This window comes from Rhodnius prolixus, unplaced genomic scaffold, assembly GCF_049639745.1.
Source record: "Rhodnius prolixus isolate KJV_2025 unplaced genomic scaffold, Rpr scaffold_1, whole genome shotgun sequence".
In the NCBI taxonomy this organism is placed as follows: domain Eukaryota; kingdom Metazoa; phylum Arthropoda; class Insecta; order Hemiptera; family Reduviidae; genus Rhodnius; species Rhodnius prolixus.
This window is the reverse complement of record NW_027411581.1, coordinates 13,101,553-13,122,413: the sequence shown is the minus strand read 5'-3', so window position 1 is coordinate 13,122,413 and position 20,861 is coordinate 13,101,553. Positions and strand designations below refer to the sequence as shown.

The 20,861-nt window shown below is 33.8% G+C and overlaps 1 protein-coding gene across 45 annotated transcripts in view; it reads left to right on the top strand.

The window, feature by feature from the left end:
• The window catches only part of LOC141454744 (uncharacterized), a 405,562-nt gene that overhangs the window by 365,355 nt on the left and 19,346 nt on the right, over nt 1-20,861 (top strand). For 21 of the 45 annotated variants that reach the window (XM_074129474.1, XM_074129370.1, XM_074129376.1 and 18 more), the window contains 7 exons: nt 906-989; nt 7,030-7,127; nt 8,545-8,712; nt 8,840-8,967; nt 9,714-9,871; nt 11,347-11,472; nt 15,174-15,683. In XM_074129474.1, the coding sequence (XP_073985575.1) occupies nt 906-989; nt 7,030-7,127; nt 8,545-8,712; nt 8,840-8,967; nt 9,714-9,871; nt 11,347-11,472; nt 15,174-15,683 (1,272 nt within the window). The remainder of the gene's footprint in view (nt 1-905; nt 990-7,029; nt 7,128-8,544; nt 8,713-8,839; nt 8,968-9,713; nt 9,872-11,346; nt 11,473-15,173; nt 15,684-20,861) is intronic. The other 24 variants (XM_074129531.1, XM_074129546.1, XM_074129504.1 and 21 more) reach the window with 9 other exon arrangements.

The window sequence follows — 20,861 nt, the reverse complement described above, 5'->3', positions numbered from 1 at the left end:
AATAATTTCTATTTCGAAATTCTGCATCGTCAATTATGAGTTGCTTTTACGAAATCTCAGATACCTAACCTAACCGAAATAGCTTAAATTTTATTTCAAAGCAGTGTGTTTTACTTACAATTTATAACTGATATGTTATTGCGTTTTTACATTAAACAAATGTTAATAAAATGAAATATTCAAAATTATTTAAATGTAAAAAAAAAGGAGTTCAATTTTCAGATTGAGTTTGAGAAACCTGTCTGCCTCGAACTTTAGACCATCTACCAGTTGGCTTCTTATGTCTCTTGAATCTTGGAAACCATTTATGGTAATCTTTTTCAGCTACTGAAAACTTCTTCTCCGTAAGCAGTACTATACCGGTTTTGGTTTCTAAATCTTCAGATCAACTTTAGCTTCTTTTTTTAATCCAAGTTTCTTATCGTATTCTGTGTATGAAGACTTCTCTGTTTTTGGTTCCATTCAAGAGCGAAAATATTGGAACAGTACGAAAAAAACATAACTGCAGATATAAATGACATCCGTGAATGTCATGCTAAAAATAAAAGCTATTGCTGTGGATATAGCTAACAGTACTTAAGAGAATCTGTTAACTTGATAAGCATCATTGGTCCAGTGATGAGTTGTCTTAAACTTCACGTTCTTATTTTAAGTTTTCTATGGGCTTTTTGTAACTCTTTGTTGATAGTAAAGTAATGGTAGCTTCTATGTTCCCATTTTATTGCTTCACTTTTATAATTAATAATTTTGGGAACTTTTTTTGAGAATTTCCATTTTTTAAACTGGATTGCCAATTCTTCGCTACATTTCAGGTTACAATAATAAATGACAGCGATAAAAAAAACAAAAAAAAAAAACATCAATTTTAGCAGAGAGTATTTGTTATGTTTTCTATGTTCCTACAGGAAGCTGTTCGACTCAGCAGCCGGGAACCGCTGGCTCTGCTGGCGGACAACATCATTGGTACGCTGACCACAACTCAATAGAAGGTATTGTCCATTAAAAAGTACGCCACAGAAGCTCTGCGCTATATTTCGAATATAAAAGTTTTGTTATTGTGAAGGGATCTCACTGGGAACTGGGATTTAGCGTGTGCTCTTGCATAATAATAATATGTGTCTGTGATCACTACTAGAATAATACTTAGTTTTAGATTGTATTTGTTTTTGTTTGAGTGTTTTTGAAGGACACTAATTTAAGGTGTTGAAAGGAACTTGTTCATATTTTGTTCATTAACGGGTTGTAACGTACGAAATGTTGTTAAGAAAAAGTATAAAATCAACTTGTGAATTGACTCGTTTTTGTAGTTGATCTGAATATTCTAAGATTATTCTAATAATAACAGTTTCAATGAATATTACTTGTCCACTACTTCAAGGGTTGAATTTTCTCATATCACATATTACCTAAAAGGGCAAAACAGTTATAGCCTGGTGAGTGAGCCTGGACGTTGTTGAACTTTCTAGGCAGTTGTAATTATTAGGCTAAGTGCCGATTTGAAAGATTAGTGAGTAATCCAGTCACACTACTCTTAGGGCATCTTGATTTACACAGGTTTACTCCAGGCGCTCAAAGAGTACCTGTGTTCTGTTCGGTGAGTGTAAAGTCTTGATGTGATCGCACACCAACTAAATCTCAAAGAGATATGTGAACCTCGTGCTTAAATTGATTCTCTTCATTAACTGACATTATGATTGGTGATGGTCTGTTGTCTACCACTCACTCTGTTTCACCTCTGTTGGTTCATTAATACAGTCTGACTAACTTCCTCTTTGGCCGGATGTCGATGCACCAGGATTACTTCTGCATTACCAGGATTGATTTTACTGATTACCAGGCAAGTATTGGCCACGGAAGATGGTACTTAGGCCTTTCAAGGTGGATCCCTCTCCCTACTTGATCGACCGGTATACCCTGATCTATATTTCAACCTTGTAAACTGTCGGATCATTTGCATTGATTCTGATGAAGAAATGTCTCGGTTGGCTACTATTTTTCTTAGTTTCAGGTGTGATAATAACATGTTATTCGTTTTTTACTGGATTTTTTGATCTGCCAACCACCAGGTTGCCTAACCACCTGGTTGGTACCAACCAGTGAGCAACGAGATGACCCAAATTGCTACATGGAAATCGCACATTCTATTCTGGCATTCTTTGGCTCTATGGATTACTAGATATCGGCAAATATAAGTAAAAACGACCAAAATTAACATTAATTCCATATGGATAAGTTTGTGAATAAATAGAATGTATATTTTTAACTAATGGATAAAATAAAACACATTTCCTACGTTATGATCTATTAAAAATACTTATGTTTTGCTAGATATATACATATTTTTTGGAAATAGTTTAAGAAAATATTAAATGCACATCACAGGAAAATTAGATTAGATTGAATCTTAGATTCTACGTCTCGCATTCAACGATTGCTTCAGTTAATAGTGTCAGATTAATTGATTATCTTCTATTCAACATATCAAATTATTATTGAATAAGGAACCTTTTATTACATGACGTTATTATATACTAAAACGGCATGAGCTCAATATGTAAAATAAACTTAGTTTTATGAGTGAAGTTTGATAGAGGTCTTCAGGAATGGATTGAAGATTTCTTCAATGTTCTCCGGCGAATAAATTATAAAAACTTGGACCAGTTTCCCCATTAATAGAACTTCTGCGAACGTGAAAAATGTTTACAAAATTAATTTTCACAGAAAGTATCAAAAAAGTTGAATTCGTATGTTTGAAACGGATCTGTCTTCGAAAAGGAAAAGTCTTGGAAAGCTGCAACCTGTTAAATCTGGCGGAAATGAGGACCTATTTTCAGTTTTTCGTGATAAATAGTTGAAATTTTTTTTGGGAACAGCCGCATCAATGTAGCTACTTATCCTACATAACGTGTGCCTCTTTTCTTTAAAAACCGTAAATTTTGCACTTTCTAGAATGATAGAAATGTTCTCTGTTTCATTTACAGGGATTTTTACTGCTTAGAGCACAATAAATGATTTTAGTAAAATTTAAGAAGAGCTCAAACATTAAATTTCGGGTCATAATTAGACGAGCAATGAACTTTTTTCCCCATTAATGGTTTCTCTAATAAATCTTTTCCCTTTTTCTCACTGGCAATAAAAGGTAAATGCAATCATGTTGACTCCATCCCATATTTGACTTTGAAAACGAAGATTTAGCTAAAATAAAATTAACTCCGATAATTTATAGTATTTTCTACCAAATTGCTAGCTGTAAAGTTAATATAATGCTTCAACTTTTCGAAACAAATCAGGAAATTGATATCATAAACTCTCAAACTGGATATTTTCCTGATTTTCAACATTTACAGGGCCACAATTTAGAATCTCAAATTGCGTTAGATCGCTTCTTCTTAGATCTGCAGTGTAGAACGCCAAGTAGTCGCCATAGTGTACAAAAGATTTTCTATTGCAGTAGTAATAAGTCACACACACAGTTACAAAAGAAAACTTGTAATGTAGTGATGATGTTAAATGGAAATTTTATTTGTGTTTATTTTATTATGATCTTAAACCTTTTTTCAAGTCAAAAACATAAAGTGGTCGATTTGCTTAAAAATTTTACAATCATATTGCATCTGCTTACAAACTTTTGTTTAGTATTGGTATTTTTGGCTAGCTAATAACACACAAGTTGTACCTCCACTAATATCTGGAAGTTCACTATTCTGTACACAGTTTATCTGATTGAAGCATGTATCCCAGTTACCTAAATGACTGCTGTAAATGAATATATACGAGGGTCGTTTGAAAAGTCCGTGCAAAGTCAGAGAGATAGCACCACTGGCGCGTATCGAGGTTATGTTTAGTTAGTAGCATCTCTTGGAAGAACACACGCCAAGTTTCAGCCAGATCGGTCTATTTCTTTGTGTTTGGCATTCGTTTGAATCGAGGAAGTCGAGTGATTTTCAAAAAATGGACGAAAAAGAATTTCGTGTGTTGATTAAACACTACTTTATGAAAGGCAAAACGCCTCAGAAGACTAAAGAGAAGCTTGATAAACATTATGGTGACTCTGCACCTTCGATTAGAACAGTTTATAAGTGGTTTCAAAATTTTCGGAGTGGCCATATGGACACAAGTGACGCTGAACGTTCTGGACGCCCTGTTGAGGTTACTACTCCAGAAATCATTGATAAAATCCATGATATGGTGATGGATGACAGAAGAGTGAAGGTGCGTGAGATTGCTAGTGCTGTGGGCATCTCGAATGAACGGGTACATAATATTTTGCATCAACATTTGGACATGACAAAGCTATCCGCAATATGGGTGCCGCGATTGCTCACGCTTGACCAAAAACGAAATCGTGTGAAGTGTTGCAAGGACGGTTTGCAGCTGTTCCAGAAGAATCCGCAGGACTTTAACCGTCGTTTCGTCACTGTGGATGAAACATGGATACACCTCTACACTCCTGAGACCAAAGAACAATCTAAACAATGGGTTACCAAGGGAGAATCTGCGCCAAAAAAGGCGAAGACCGTTCCTTCGGCCGGAAAGATTATGGCGACTGTCTTTGGGATTCGCAAGGAATAATCCTCATCGACTATCTGGAAAAGGGTAAAACTATTACAGGTGCATATTATTCATCGTTATTGGACCGTTTGAAAACCGAGCTGCTAGAAAAACGCCCACGATTGGCCCACAAAAAAGTCCTTTTCCATCACGACAACGCACCAGCTCACACCTCAGCAGTTGTGGTCGCAAAATTAATGGAAATAGGGTTCCAACTCGTTTCACATCCCCCCTATTCTCCAGACTTGGCTCCCTCGGACTACTATTTGTTCCCCAATATGAAGAAATGGCTGGCGGGAAAAAGATTTTATTCAAACGAGGAGGTGATTGCAGAAACGAATGGCTATTTTTCAGACTTGGACAAATCCTATTATTCGGAAGGGATCAACAAACTAGAGCAGCGTTGGACGAAGTGTATAAGCCTAAAAGGAGACTATGTTGAAAAATAAAAAAGGTTTACCCCAAAAAATTAAGTAGTTTTTATTTTTGCACGCACTTTTCTAACGACCCTCGTAGTTTGGTTTTTCTAATGAATAAACAAATTGCGTTCTTTAACTTCGATGGTGGCACTTTGGCACATTGTAATCAATTTATTAAAAAAGAGTTTTGTTTGTATTTAAATGATGACCTCTAACTTGTGTCTCTCAACAAAGGAGTCATTAATTTTTGATTTTTGTTTTGTTGGTTTTATGTTTGACATCCTTATTAACATACACATTAATTTATATTTATAAGAGGGATTTGATTTTTCATGCCAACCTTTCTAAAGTGCTGAAGAAATATCGTTTTCCTCTCGCTTTCAAAATTTTGTTGAAAAAAGGTGAAAATTTCCGTCACTCGTTAATCAATATAAGATAATTTTTGGGTTTCTTTGAACATTCAACTTCTTTGTTGTGGCAAAGTCACCGAAAATATGGAAATTTTGTGTATATCTTTCTCTACGAGGCACGTAGTCTTTTAGTAATTACTCAGAAGTAAGCAGACTTGAGCTTAATGGACTAAGTGTCATTAAAAGCCAGGTCATTTTAATAAAAGAGTAATAATATAAAGTTTACTCACTTAAATGAGCTACAACTGACAAAGAAAAAAAGAAAAATGGGAGGTTGATTCAATTATTTAGCTTGCAATTGGTTTACGATGGACAATGTAACATGAGAACAGTACTGATTGGCTAACGTGGCTTTAGAACGTTCAGCGAACGTTGCATTCTCCAACTTTGTAATAGAAGCATTAAAAGGAACAGCATTGATGCTGTGTCGAAGCACGAAGGATGCACCAATATTGTACATAGCGTACTTATTTGATAAGATTAGGCATACATCAGATCTATCTTTATGATTTTATTAGCTAACACGCATTATACCCCAGAAGACAAATGAGCACTGCCGATCTATTTTGTACTAGAAAGAAACTGGGGTTCCACATTGATGGTTTTGTGAACAAGCTCATCCATAGATGCAAACAGAAATTTACATAATAACAACAAATCACATCTGTGAAAAATATGCACATGCTTTTTTTTCTTCTTTTTACCTAATGAAGCAATTCGATGTAATTTAGTCCGTCTAATATATAATCTAATCTTTCTTTAGCCTTGCAGATTTGTTTATCATCCGAACTCCATAAGACAAAATAGCCAGCACATTAAAGATCATAGATATTAATCACCACATAGTACAGTGCAAAGCTTTGAAAGTTATTTGAATAAAAGTATTATTTGTATATTTATTGAATAGTTCTGGATCACCAGCAGAATTTAGTTTAGAAATTTAGGCACTAGTGAGGTGCTGCACACCATAGTTTTTTAGGATTATATAGTATTTTTTTTATTAGTTGTAAAAGAATAAAACTGTAAATTACTATTACAATAAATAGCCATTTTAAGTAAATACTGCGCATGCTTTTGACCTGTTTTAAAATAAACGAATTAAATAACTTCTTGAAAATTAGTTGGCCATCATTATTTATTTAGGAGAGGGGGTTGATGTAAAATCATATCTCTTTTGCTTTTTATTGTTTCCTGACGTTTCGCCAAGTTTAGCCTTGTCTTCTTTAGGATATTATAAAATACTTTAAGCCGGAGTATGTACTACCAAGTAAATGCTCTGGTTTTAAAGATACCTTAGAAGGTTATTTTCTACTTAATATATTTTATAACCCATGAAATTATCTGGCTTGTCGAAATGTTGGGAAAGAATTGAAAACATAAAATAAGCCAATAGTCCTTTTTTTCCTGTTTTTAAGAAGATACATGTACAACGTCTTGTCTCATATGAATAATTTAAACTTGACTTACAGTTTGAAGGTATTGAGCAGATAATTTAGTTCAGCATGATTTTGAGTAGTCTTTAATTAACAATCAATTAATAGTGTAAGTGTGTGTTCTACTAATCTTTTATCAAATCACCTTCATCTCATTCACATTATTCTCTTTTAAATATTAATATAAGTAAAAAATATTTTGTATAATATGTACAGGTAAAGAGGGTCAACTCGATCGGGAAGAAAGACTTAGAATTCTTCGGGAAAAACAAAATGAAGATCGACAAAGAAAATTGGATGAGCTTAAGCAGCAGGTGAGTGGCTTAATTTTTTCTCTCTTAGAAAGTATTTTTAAGTTTGCTGAAACTAAAGTGTTAATTTTCTAGCAGTAATGGACTTAAGATTTTTGGACATAAGTTGCTTAGTTTTATAGTTGATGCTCTGCTAGCCTGTACAGTGATCCAGGCATGTAGTGCAAGTATGTGGTGATGAGGTAGGAGTTTGTAGTATACTAAACCGAAATACTTGGTACCCATCACCATCCACTGTTAGACTGGGAAATCTTCAATGAGGTCATGATTCCTGAACTCAAGTCTAAAGTAGATTGCATAACCGGACGGCTCCCGTTAGAAGATGAACGCCAGCAAAGAATGCTCTTTGTTTCCTGTCCATCCTTCACTTTTTATGGGGATGCAGAAGAGTTAAAAAGAATCGCCCAGCTAAAAACTAATGTATGACGGTAAATTATCGTTTACTAAGTTACTATTAGCAGTTAATGAACGGCCAAGTCTCTCTTTGTTTAGCCTAAACTTTGAGAGTTCGTTCAATTTACTGGACGCAACATCTTCGGCAAGAGAGATCCTTTCAGAAGACCTGGAGCTAAGATTGGCGCAACATTCTTCTACTTAGTAGTGCGTAGTTTCATTAGACTGATTGGCAGTGAAAGCAGGTGACTGCTTATGAATTGGTAAGCTAGGGTGCCATTTCCCCTCAACAATTGGTCTAACGGGTGGATCCGAGATTTGCTAAAAGTAAACAGAGTCGCCCTAGTCGGGCCTATATTTGAATTTAGTTTATATGAATATTAAACACACATTTGTGAATAATTCCAATCCAATCAGAACAAATGACTTTGCTTCCGGTGTTCGTTTAGAATCCACTGCTTCACTTCCGTTACAGAGATGAAAAGGTCGGCAAGTCATTGTGACCAACGCTGAAAAAAGTAAAATAGATCTCTATCTTTTATACAACAGGCCTTTCAGAAACGGAAACTTTAACTTAGTGGGCAGAATTTACTTGAACACTGCTCAGTTAAGTGCACTGCACAGACTTTGCCACATTTGTAATTAATAATTACCAATAAGTCAGAAATATGAGCAACATAAAGGAAAATAAATCCTTGGCTGTCTACGCCACTGAACTCCATCGTAGGTTCAACATCAACAACCCTAAGACCACAGGTCAAAGAAACTATCGGAAAATTAAAGAAATATATAACTCGTCAAAAATCCACACTAATTAATTACTGAAAAGATACAAATAATCAAATTCAGACAAAAAAAGGCAACGGTAGCAGGTCGCCATTACAGTCACCTGATTGTGTATCCAACAAAGTATTATCTCCGCAATGGATCATATTTCTTACGTGAAGCCTTGACATTGTATTAGCGTCTGACACTGTATTATTTCAACAAATATTTATTTATCTCTCATTTTATTTTATTTTTTCAGGCGCTGGCAGCTCAGAAATTTCGTGAGCAAAAGGAGGAAGAGCGTAGGCGTAGGTTGGAGGAGCTGAGGATGAGAGACACGGATCGAAGGCATCAAGTTGAGGAGCGGAAAAGGCAAATCTGGGAGGCTGAAAGAGATCGTAGGGAAGCTATTCTCAGAAAGAATCAGGTCTGGTTTTATTCAATTAAACTTAACCCCTCTCTCTTTAAGTTGCATTCAATATTTTGGAAAGCATTGAAAGTTTATGCAAAAAATTTTTAGTTAGCCATTAATAATTATTTGAACTAAATTTCAGGAGCGGGAAGCTCGAATCGAATCTAAAAGAAAAAATGAACGAAGTTCGATAGTATTCGCTTTTGGAAGTTCAACTCCACGTATGCTCGAACCTGGAGATACAGGCAGTTCTTATTGGGCTTCTAGGAGGTAATTTCTTCTAATTGAAGCCTTTTTATTCGACATGTTTTAAAGAAATTTTAATCTCTTCGTCAATAGGCCAATTTAATTTGCATAATTTGGTTATTTAAATAAATTATCAGTTATTCAATCTACAACAGTCCGGCAACTTAGTTAGTGATGTCTCTGACATCCTCAAATCTGAAGGTGCACCATAAAACTTGTTTATTTTAATGACTGCAAAATCCTTTTGTGTTATCATTTATCATGTTGTGGATAACTAAATCATTAAACTGTTCTTATTGTTTAGAAACAAAGAATACAGACCGGGCAAACGTTCTTCTGCATTCTTCAGCTCTTAGTTAATAAATTAACTTATCTCCTGATTATGATATTTGCTACACAAAATAAATAAATAAACCCGAAATTCCCTGATACCCATTCTGAGACTAAGGACAGTTCTCTGAAACAGCTATTGTAAAACTAGCGATTCCTCATTTTAATATTATTACTTTAAGTAAAATTATGTTGGCAATTGTCCGACCATGTGTCCCTACTATGTGTTCATCATACTTCTCTTTGAAGAAAAAGTCATAAAGCAAATTCTTTACAACAAGAAAAAATAAAATTACTCCGTATTCTAAATAAGACAATTGCTTGATCTAATCTCAAAAAATTAAATACAAAAATTCAATAGTTTTCAATTTGCAAAGTTAATTCTTAATCTTAACTATAGTAATTTACAACTACTTATGCAATATTCATTGTAATTTCAGAGCAACTTCTACAACGAATGTAATGACCTTATCTCTAACAACAGCCGCTTCACCTGGAGGACCACTAACTAGGAGATCTTCTGAAAGAGAACTTGATGGGTCAGGTAGCAAGAAGAGAGCAGCATCTGCGGGTGGTATCGATCGAAAAATACACCACGGTACACAATACTACTTTCTTTTATTTTTCTTTTTTTAAATTTGATATTTCTAAACTATGTGCACTATTTTCTTCTATTTCAGTAGAGTTTTGCAAGGCATTCCAACTGACCACATCTTGTAATTATAAAGTTGAAAATTCTTAGAATTAATGACAAATTATTCACAGCCACTGTTATTAGTTGTTCTAGAAAAGGTTTTAGGGCCTAATGGATGCGACACTTCAAAAAAAGTCTCTGAAGATAAAATTCAAGTTCTGGAAATATGTCTTATTTTCTTTGGAAACGAAAAAATATAAAGAATAACTAGTACTTCGTTCTTTAAAGACTTCATTTTTTTTCTAATAATTTTGAATTACCAAACGACCATACGATTTAAATAAACGGCACAAGTTTCACAGCATGATAACCGCTGTCTTGACAAGTAAAATAATACTCTGATTATTGTAACAAATTAGAGGGAAGGGATTAGCTATGAGGTTAGCATACTGGACTCCCACGCGGAGGTCCCGGGTTCGAATCCAGCAGCTGACCCTTAGATTTTCTCTTCTTAGGAGCTTCTTACAGCTCACTGTCCGGTGATGGACAGTGTTGTCTGTAACGAGAGAACACTGTCCGGAGGCCGGCAGTGCACTGAAAAAAGCTCCGGGCGCTAATAACCTCAGATGTTGATGCGCCAAAAAAAAAAAAAAAAAAAAAAAATTGTAACAAATTCTTCGATTACCTTCATTCAGGATTCTATAAGTGTTACCGGTTTTATAATTTATTTTCACATAAATTATAATTATTTTTATTGGATTATTTGCGAAAAAGGTTTGAATTTTGGTTTTTAATTTTGTTTATAAATATATATATTTACAATGTTATGAGCGGCGAAGGTGCGAAATTTGCTGTTTGGCTTATTAAAAGATAAAGATTGTAGATTCTGAGAGTGTTTAAAGCCGTTAATTGAGCTGCTTCACGCTATCTTATCACAATTAAAAGTTAATACTATCTGGCCAGCTAAGCTGATATGCATACTTGTGCTATTATTGTCTAAAAATAGATTGTCAAAGGCAATAATGTAGTTTTTATTTATGCAAACAATGATTGCACTTCCTATAAAATGATATAATTTAGATTTTTGGTAACCTTAGTTACAACGTTTTTTTTGCACATCTTCTTCCTCTGTTACAGTGCACAATTACTCTTCAAATCATCATGTCGTACCACCTGTACTAATTACGTTTTTTTTTTTTCCAGTTTATTTTACGTTATAATTAACTTCATTTTTTGTCTGTTTTCCATCTGTAAATCCTTCATGAATGATCCCTTTTTTATATCCTTTGTTGGTCAGCAAAAGAAGATTGTGAGGTGTTTCGAACGGCTCCTTAATAATGACTCCTTTTTCATCATGTTTTGTTTTCTGTTCTTTTTGTTTCAAGTAAAAAAGAGGATGTTTTATTTTGTTCCTCCTAGTTTCTGTTTTCTGTTTACAGATCCTCTGAGGATGACAAGCTCGTCTATATACGAAGTATTCCAATGGGGTGGTGACGATGATTATTCCCCCCACTACTCCCATAAAGCTGTAATCGATCGTAATGAATCGTTCTTATATCGTAACGGTGAGGAGATGAAGAATTTGAACTTAGCCTCGTGTTTTTTTTTTGTTTTCAAAAATTCTTCCAAGCTTTTGTTACGATTTAGTTTTATGTTTTTGTTTTTTTTGGATTTTTCTCCTCTTTAAGAAAAACAAAAAAAAAATGCTAAAAAACTAATGTTTTTTCCCGTCTATTGCTGCTAATATTTTTAATTGTCTGAATTTTCCTTTTTGTCTTCGTCAATGTGATTGTCATTTCTACAGATATAACACAGATTTTACCGCATTGGTTGTTTTGTCCCGATCTTGTGTGGAATGTTATTTTGTTGTGTGCTCTTGATTTATTTTATTTATTTTTTACTTTTTGATAATTTTATTTTTTATTTTTCCAACTAACCTGCCGCCAAAAACAAGAAATGTATAATAAAATTTGGATATCAAAAATAACTTCTTACATAAATATAAATAAAATAAATTGTTTTGCTTTGGGCTTTTGACTATGCAAATGATTTGAACTTATGGTTTTTACTACTTTAAAAAATAAACAATAAATAATTTTTCTATATTAAATTTCATCAAATAAAATTATATTTGATGCTTGATTACATGAGGGTGCGAGTATGAGCTTTGATTTTTGGTTGATTTTTTGTTTTTAAGTAGTTAGAAATTTGGGGACCAGTTTTAGAGTTTTTGAAATGTGAAAAAAAATTATATTTACTCTTTCAATAAAATTTTATCTTTAGATACCGTTCAAAGCCTTTCCTTCTGCTTCTAGTTAAAATGGTAAGTATTTACACGAAGTAGCAAGTATCAAAGGGAGTCTGTACTTCCTAAGATAGATCTTCAAGAATTATCAATGAGTCCAATTAAATCGATTAGGGCCAGATAAAATATAACTCAGAAGGAGAGCTTTAGATTCTAGGCTCAAATTTAAATTCAAACACATTTCAAACTTCTCTTAACAACCTTCCCCAAATCCACCTCTTCCTCTCATGTGAAGATTAACTAATGCAAGAGATTATTTTATTTTATTTATTTATTTTTTAATTCCAAGTAGAAGTTTTAATAGTATTTACAATATTTTTATCAATTAGTTTTAGTGTGCCTAAAATTTAGATCAACTGAGCATGGAACTTTATAGTTGGGATTCTGTTACTATTATTAATTTAATTAGCATTTACTGGTGTAGAAATAGGGTTCTTCGTCCATCCTGAGTTATAGTGAACATGAAGATGAATGACGCCATGAGAAAGAAAGAGAGCGAGTGAATGTGTGAGGAAGAAGCACAAAGTGTGGTATTTGTTGAGAACAGTATTGGCAATCAAACGAAAGAATCATTGCAAGAAACAAAAATACAATACCGTTGGAAAGCTGATAGTAGCAGCTTACTGTGTTCGGGTAAGATAGAGAGGCTTTTAGGGCAACGATCTGTAATCATTATGGAACTCTTTCCTTTTAGAAAAAAAAAAAAACTTCTCTACGTTTCAAGAACTATCAGTGACTATCATCAGGAGCTTCTTTAGGATTAGAAAACAGAAACAGTTTTATAGTACTGATTGGAGTCCAATAATGGAGTGTTGAAAATATGGTCAGCTCTCCAACCCCTTAGCTCCTGATGATGGCGGTAGGAGGAACTTCATAACCGAAATTTGGACATCAATAAAGACCCTTTTTTTTTTTTGAGTTCTTCGTCATTAAATCACTTTCAGTGTAAAGCAAAAATTGCACATCACACGAAAACAGCGCAATTTATCGCATATTGTTCGTTTTGTTAGAGTTACCTCATGATCTAGTTGACGAAACCTCCCCTACTAAAGGAGGTTGAGGACTGTCCCTAAAAGTTTTTTTTTGCGCTTCTCTCTTCTTTGGTCTATCTCTCATTAAGCCAAAGATTTCATCAAGAAAATCGTTTCCTAGCAAGAGCCTCCGTTTCTGTGGGAGTCAGTGTTTCCCCCAGGAACGCCCTCCTATGGTCCTACCGCATCCATCTTAAGGTCTGGTGTTCAGAACTAGCCGGCGTACCTTTCTTAGAAACCTGAGGAACACCACTAGCTGGTGATTTTTAATTTTTATTTTTATTTTATTTATTTATTTATTTATTTTTTGTATTCTTATTAGTCAACAGTCAGCTGAGGCAGACCCCACACAGACTACCAGGGAAGGCTACATTTCAATAGGGTTTCGCCCGGAGCCCCTCGGTAATCGTAACCGCACATATATTTTACTACCTGTACGCATTCAGCCATATACATGAGACCCCATCTTACCTTGGTTAGGGATCAAGGAGGTCAGGCAAGGGATAGACAGGAGCAAAGGATAGAATCAAAGGATACACCACTATTATGCCCTATGTGTACTGTGTAAATGTATTGGGGTGTTCCAGTGAATGTTGCTCATGTTCATTTTGTTAGGCTGGAATATCCGCAGGGACGCTAGTACCCTGAAGTAGTGGTTAATCCACTTCCCCGTACGGGGTTTCATTGCCTTAAGTGCACAATGAAACACTATTTCAGTTATCCGCGATTTATTGTAACAAATCTTTCAGCAACTGCAAATCATTGTATGCCACCCTATTGCTTGTCTATTGTGAGTAATTGCTTCACTGCGGATGGACGAATAGCCTTAAGATTGTTTGGTTTTATATGACATAGCTAATGAATGTGTTACAGATGTTTGTTTGTTTTTCAATTGCTTTTTATATTGCAAAGAATGAGTGAAAGTGATTGTGGATTTCTAATGGACTTCATTTTATTGCTAATGCGCAGGTTCCTCTCTGATTTAATGTCTTATGCTTTATTAAATTATTCTCTCCTCTTTGTTATTCATTCTTTCATCGAGTATAATTTTTTTTTCTGCCCTTGTAAACTCAATGCACTCTACTATTGCAATTCACAATGAGATGTTACTTGTAAATTTGTGCAACCATTTCAAAGCCTTAGAATCAAAAGTGCCCTTTAGCAATTTATTTTTCAGTCCAAAATATATATTTTTAAAATAATTTCAGAGTACAAAGTTGCTGAGTTTTATTGTATCCAATCGTACCCAAACACTAGAAAGACTTGGGTCCCCTCTATACTAATGTCTGTTCAAAAACACTGAAGCGATTTGTTTAAAATAGTTTGTATATTGCAGCTTCTTTGAGAACTTGTCTAAATCTAAAACTCTCTTTAGTGGTAGTTTCGGTAGTAGAATATTCCAGTGGGATTCTCAGTCGTATTAAGTTTGATGCAATTTTCCGCCTCACCTACAATTGTTAAAACCCTTAATTTATTTTCTTACATGGTGTTATTTCTAGTAATGTCTTAGATTATACCTAAATGAACTTGAAAATTAGTATCTTATTTGAGGGTAAAAATGAATGCTTATATCTAAACAATAAGTATCGTTGTCAATATACCAATTAATCTATTGCAGTGAGTGAATGAATACAGTATAATACATGTATTAAGCGAAGATTTAGATTGCTGTCAGAGAGGACCTGCATTAAAATACTGTGGTGTGCATTGTTTACTGGGGCAACTTTTCCTCCAAAATATTATTTCTTTTGTTTTTATTATTTATAATTATTATATTTTTAGCTTGGCCAATGGGAGCGGGTTTACTTTTATGTCTGTTAGAAGAATTGTATTGATTGGTCCAGTTGTTGCAATAAAGCTATTTTGTTTTATTTTTATTTTGGGTGTTGTTGTATGTGTTGTTGGTGGCCGTGCACCTCTACACACACAGATGAGATGGATGGTGTAACTGGTGCCGTATCAACAGTCGCCTGTCGTAACGCTGGCCGGAAGAAGACAGACCTAACACCGACTGTACCCCAGTCTGCCTCAAGAGAAGCTGTATGCTCGCCAACACCCGGCACTAGGACACCACGATCAGCGAAGACCCATCCAGGTAGGGCATACTCCATGTCTCGACTGGACGTGTTAGCCGCGCCCAGGCGTCCCAAGTTGACACCGCCCCCACCAGTTCAACAACAACCCTCATTGAGGCGTACTGCTGGAGGTGGGGTGCCGTCAGTCTACCGTTCAATGTCTGTCCTACCTGGGACAGGGGGGTCGGCCACAACTAGTAAACTAGGTCCCAAAGGGGCCGTACAATCAAGAAGTATGCTTCAGTTGGGAGGAGGTGGTCCTATACCGCCTCCTCGGCCGACAAGAGCTGAAAAACTAAGACGCAAGGCTAGAGAACAGGCTGCAGCTGCTGCAAGGAGTCCTTCTGGCGATCATCATTCACCAGGTATTCCTTAGTTGATGACAGCCCTTTTTTATCGCGTCCTCATAATTAAAAACTTCACTTTCAATTTTTTTTGGAATCACTTTTTCTTTTGTGTGTAGGTACTCCTACTTAATACCGAGTCGGTCAGTCAAAGTATCTGTTTTAATAAAAACGTAAGAAACAAATAACAACTTTAAAAGTTAGTTTTAATTGTGTTTTCTCAAATCGCAGTTAAAACAGCAATAATAATAATAATAACAAAATAGCGATTGAATCTTGATGAAAAAAGCCGCAAATGATTTCATAAACCTGACCCCCTTGATCCTTTATAGCAGTGGTTCCCAAACGTTTATGTCCACTTTAAAAATGCACTTTTTTTTGTTACCATCAAAATTGGTAAGAGTTCATCTACATTTGCTTAATAACTTTTTTGGACGATGGGATTGTAATTGTCTTGAGTGAAATGAATAAGTCATAAGGAGAAAACAAGTGTCGGTAAACGATAGTTCTCAACTTTGGTAATGCACTTCTCAAAGGCTTAATTTTTTCCCAACTATTACAATAGTAAGCTACTATTGATATAGTTTCAAATTTAATCTTAGATGGCACATATAGAAAGCCTGCAATTACCTCTATTTATTGTAATAGAATCTGTGATAAGATTCTTGTATTTAATGTATTTTAGAGCAAATATTTGCTATTAATTAAAATTGTTTCTTTGATAGAGTCAAAAACGTTTTCAGTTTTGCAACGATAACAAAAAGTTGAATTTTGTGCTTAAATATTTTATGTTTTTATTTGTAAAGGGTAAGATTCCAGGATTCAGCAAAAGTTTACTTCTTCAATTATTCGAGGCGGTTGCCCTGAGCTCCTTCTTAAAAACAAATAGCGAGCCCCTGGTATATGTCCAATAAAATCAGCACCACAATGTTCCTCAGAATATTTTTTAAAAAATCTTTTAGCTTGAACACTAATGTATTTCAATATTTAGTATTTATGGATAACCAACGAACTTTCTTAAGTAATAATAAACTATTGCATTAGTTATAATTATCTTCTCCTAGGTTGATAAACAACCCTCAGATTTGAACCTATTTATGTACTTAACTGCAGTAATGAAGTAATGCAGACTTCGATAAAGTTTCAAAGCTGAGGATTTTTTTTACGCTACTAAATGCGTATCCCCAAAGTAAATTCATACCCTTAACTGCTTCATTCTCAGATAGTAATGGTTTAATTAAATTAATGAATCATCAAACTCAATTTGATACCAATTATTAAAAGTATAGCCGTAGTTGACCCAGTGAAAGTAGAGCAATAATAGTAGCTAATGACATGTGTTTACTCAATCGATATAACTCACGTTAATGTATCCTACCAGTTGGAAATATTTTAGATAATGGAACCACTGCTAAACAGCCGCGAAAGTACTGTGTTCTTTGGTTAGAAATATTGAATAGCTTACTGATTCGTGTTTTTTTGGGAGGTTTAATTCATGTTTGCATTTAAAATAGCCAGTGATTTTCCATTTTGGGAATTGGGTCGTTTTGTTGTGTAATTGTCGTGGATGCTTTATTTGCGTCATTAACTTTTAAAATTGTAACAATCGGTCAGTTGCACTAACGCTATATTACTTGCTATACATTCTTTTATAGGTAATCTATTTTTGATACCTCCGCACCTGTTAGTTTTCATTCATCTAGTTGCAGGTGTTTCTTTCGTTTCATTTCTTCTTAAAAAAAAAATTAAGTTAAGAGTTAAGCTGTTTGGTGGACAAGTGAGCAGATTGAATGTAGCTTAGTTTGTCCCATTAAGCATTCAGAACTGGTTCCTTCGCCAAATCGAGTGCAAAATGTTTTATAAAAGTCGCGTGTAAAAATAATAATTAAAGCTTTATAAGTAAGTTCGATTATTTTCTTTAAAATAGCTTGGTTGTTAAGTGAGGGGTACCTGTAACCTTTTTTTCGCTTACCTTTCGTAATTTAAATTTGTATGGATCCATTTTAGTCTCATAATAAAGTTTAATTAATTTTTTTTAATTAATATTTTAAAAAGTTGCAAAACATTAATTAGTTGTTTCTTGTTTACTATAAGAATTCCTTGAAAGACTTCCTAGATCTGCGCCTGTGCAACCTTTTTACTTAACTAAAAGGGCCACCCAATTTCTTTTAATGCCACACCAAAGATGGTTTAAAACACCATAATACGCCTCAACGGAAATTAAGTTTTTAGTTTTCAGTTTTCCTTAAATTTATTTTCAAGGTGATAGCCAGTTATTTTCTCTGAAAAGATTTCCTAGATCAATTAACATTTATAGCGCCACTGAGGTACCTTTACCTGTGGCCCTTCATTCTGAGGAAAACGTTTGGATTCAACAGATTGTACGCTCTATTGTCTATCCATTTTTAGAGAAAGAATGCGTTTTTGCTAAATTTGAGGGTTCATAATTTTTTGTTGGCATGTACGCCAACTACCCAGTTGTTCCAATATTCTCTACACGTTGCCACTATAGTTATTTCTCTTGCAATACCTGTAATGAATATTCTATAAGTTTTCTGGCAAAACTTTGGCAATAAAGTTTAAAGTAGGTACTGTTTTTGGAATTAAAATTCTAATATCGAATAATTATCCATAAGTACCGGGCCAAACAATACAAACTAAAAGTTTTTTAGTGTACCTTGGAGTATTGGTACAAACAAGTTTGGTCTTCCAAAGATAGAACACAGCTCGGGAGCCTGTAATGTACCAAAAAAAAAAAAAAAAGGCACGTGCGTTGTTTGTTGAGCCTTAACGAGTGTGAAATTGACGTGCCTGAAGTGTAAAAAAAAACCTGGTATTGATTTGATTCGTCTGGCCTTAACTGAAGTATCGATGCTTCTACAGGAATCAGCCAATCCTAAGAGAATACAGAACTTAATGAGTAAAAAGCTCAATGAATACAGTGTTGTGTTGTTAAGCTGTGCGGACAATTTTCAGCTCATTTTAATGAGGAATTTTATCCAGTACATGAATAAATACAATCACAAGGAAATGTTTTAAGTTACAACTTCATTATGCATTTATTTCTATTTGCAAAGAATTTTTTTAGTTGTGATTAATTTAAAATAAATTATTTAGTTATAACCTTTAGTTGATAGTTGGGTTTTAATTCAATTCCGTACCGCGTCCGAACCAAACAGTTGAACAATTCTCAGGTTGCACAGGCCTGCTGTTGATACTTTTCACGGTGTAGAACATTAATCACTAATCTTGATTTTGAATAGTGTTATGATAGATTCAATTAACTAACTATTCCTTCCTATTTTGAAACGTTTACGTATATTAAATTTAATATAATTTTATGAGGACATACTTTTATTATAAATTAAATTCTTAAAGTTACTTGAGGGCTGTCTGGAATGTTCGTTTATTTTCCTGTTTGTTTTAGTTTTTGATTTGTTTTTTTGTCACGTTATTATTTAATTTTGATTGTGTTCTGTAAATAGATTTTCAGATGTCCTTTAGTTTTTCAATTTTTCTTTTTTTTTTTAAATTAATTTGAACGCTTGAAGTGTGGAGGTTTTTGATTGAAAAAAAAAAAAATCCATGTTTATGGTTAGTGTGACGTCACTGCGTCTAAGTTTATAAACGAACATGGAACACACGTAAATCTCCTTTGTTTATAAACTGCAGCTAGTTAAGATTTTAATTTTTCTTTTTTTTTTGTTACCTTCCATCTTTTGTTTGCTGCTACTTATATTTGCTTTTCTAACTTGTATTTATCTCTTCTTGCTATTGACCTGCTTTAAGTAATTCATTTATATTTCTACCTCCTCTTTTGCTTTCTTTAATTTGCTTTGATATGTTTGGAATGTCACAAATCACACTTGCATTATTGCCGCAGCAGCTTTGTATAATTTACAATAGCTAATCACCATCATATTTATACTTTGGTCTACATCAGCTAATATGTAAGTAAATAAGAAGAAACCTTTAATATTTATCTACTTCATATACTTTTTTTTTTTACTTAAGAGTCATGAATGGTGAAGGGATGGACTTACACAATAGTTTCCAAGGTAACAGATGTCCTTTAATTTATTGTTGTATACCTAATTTATTATAAAACAGAAGAAAAAAAATTATCTATCATAATTGACTAAAAAATAAAAATGTTAGAATTTTCTATTAAGTTTTTTGTGTATCCATTGTTTATTTAGCCAAATCTACCTTTTTTTATAAATTCTTTTCAAGGGTAATTTTTGGTGTACTAAGTTTTTGATATTGAACATGATTTGTGTTCATTTTATTTGATGATAAAAAGCACAAAGCACTTTTTAAAAATTAAAAAATAGATATATTGTATTCCAGTCGATTTGTGTCAATAATTTGCTCATTATTGTCATCCTGAAGTTAGAAGGATGATTGGTCATTACGTTTTCATAGTTATATATTACTTTTTTTTAAAAAATTATAGTTATATAAATTTATGTTTAGTTTTTTATAATTTCTTTACATTTTTTCTTAATTATGTCTCTTCCCCCAGATTAATATGATAAATTATTAATAACAACCAACTTCGTTCAGGCAGTATTTTATTCTATTTATACTTAATTCATCTCTAACCGTTTTCTAACGTGGTGGTTGATTGGTGTATTGATCCTTAATCAGAGATATATATTTCTCTCCTTTCTCTGCACATTACCTCAGAGAACTGTAAGAAAGCACCAGTTTTTTTTGTTGTTTTTTTTTTAATTTCTGTATCATTAAAGAGCACATGAAAATCTTTTTTCTACCATTTTTGGAAAATGTTTTCATTTCATTATTATTAATTTTTGCAATAAGGTGTGGGATATTTGATTTTATTCCTCTCTTTTTTTTGATGGTTTTTGTTTTAAAACGAGTACCTACTAGCTGCTTTACCATTATAGTTATTCATCTAGCAATCTAGGCAGTAAATACTTAATAAATTACGTGGCAGAACACTGATATCATCCAAAAGAAGTAAATTACAAACCTGAAACTTTCACGTTGTTTTACCACTTATCTAAGTAGTTAGAGCTTTCAATAGAGGAGAAGGAAACAATATAAGAAACTTACGACCAAACCAACAAGTTTTTGTGAAATTTCATTTAAAATTTTCAATTTAATATTTAAAGTGAGCATTCTTTCAACTCCTGCTGTACCTAGAATTAATTGCCAGAAGACGGCGTTACCCCT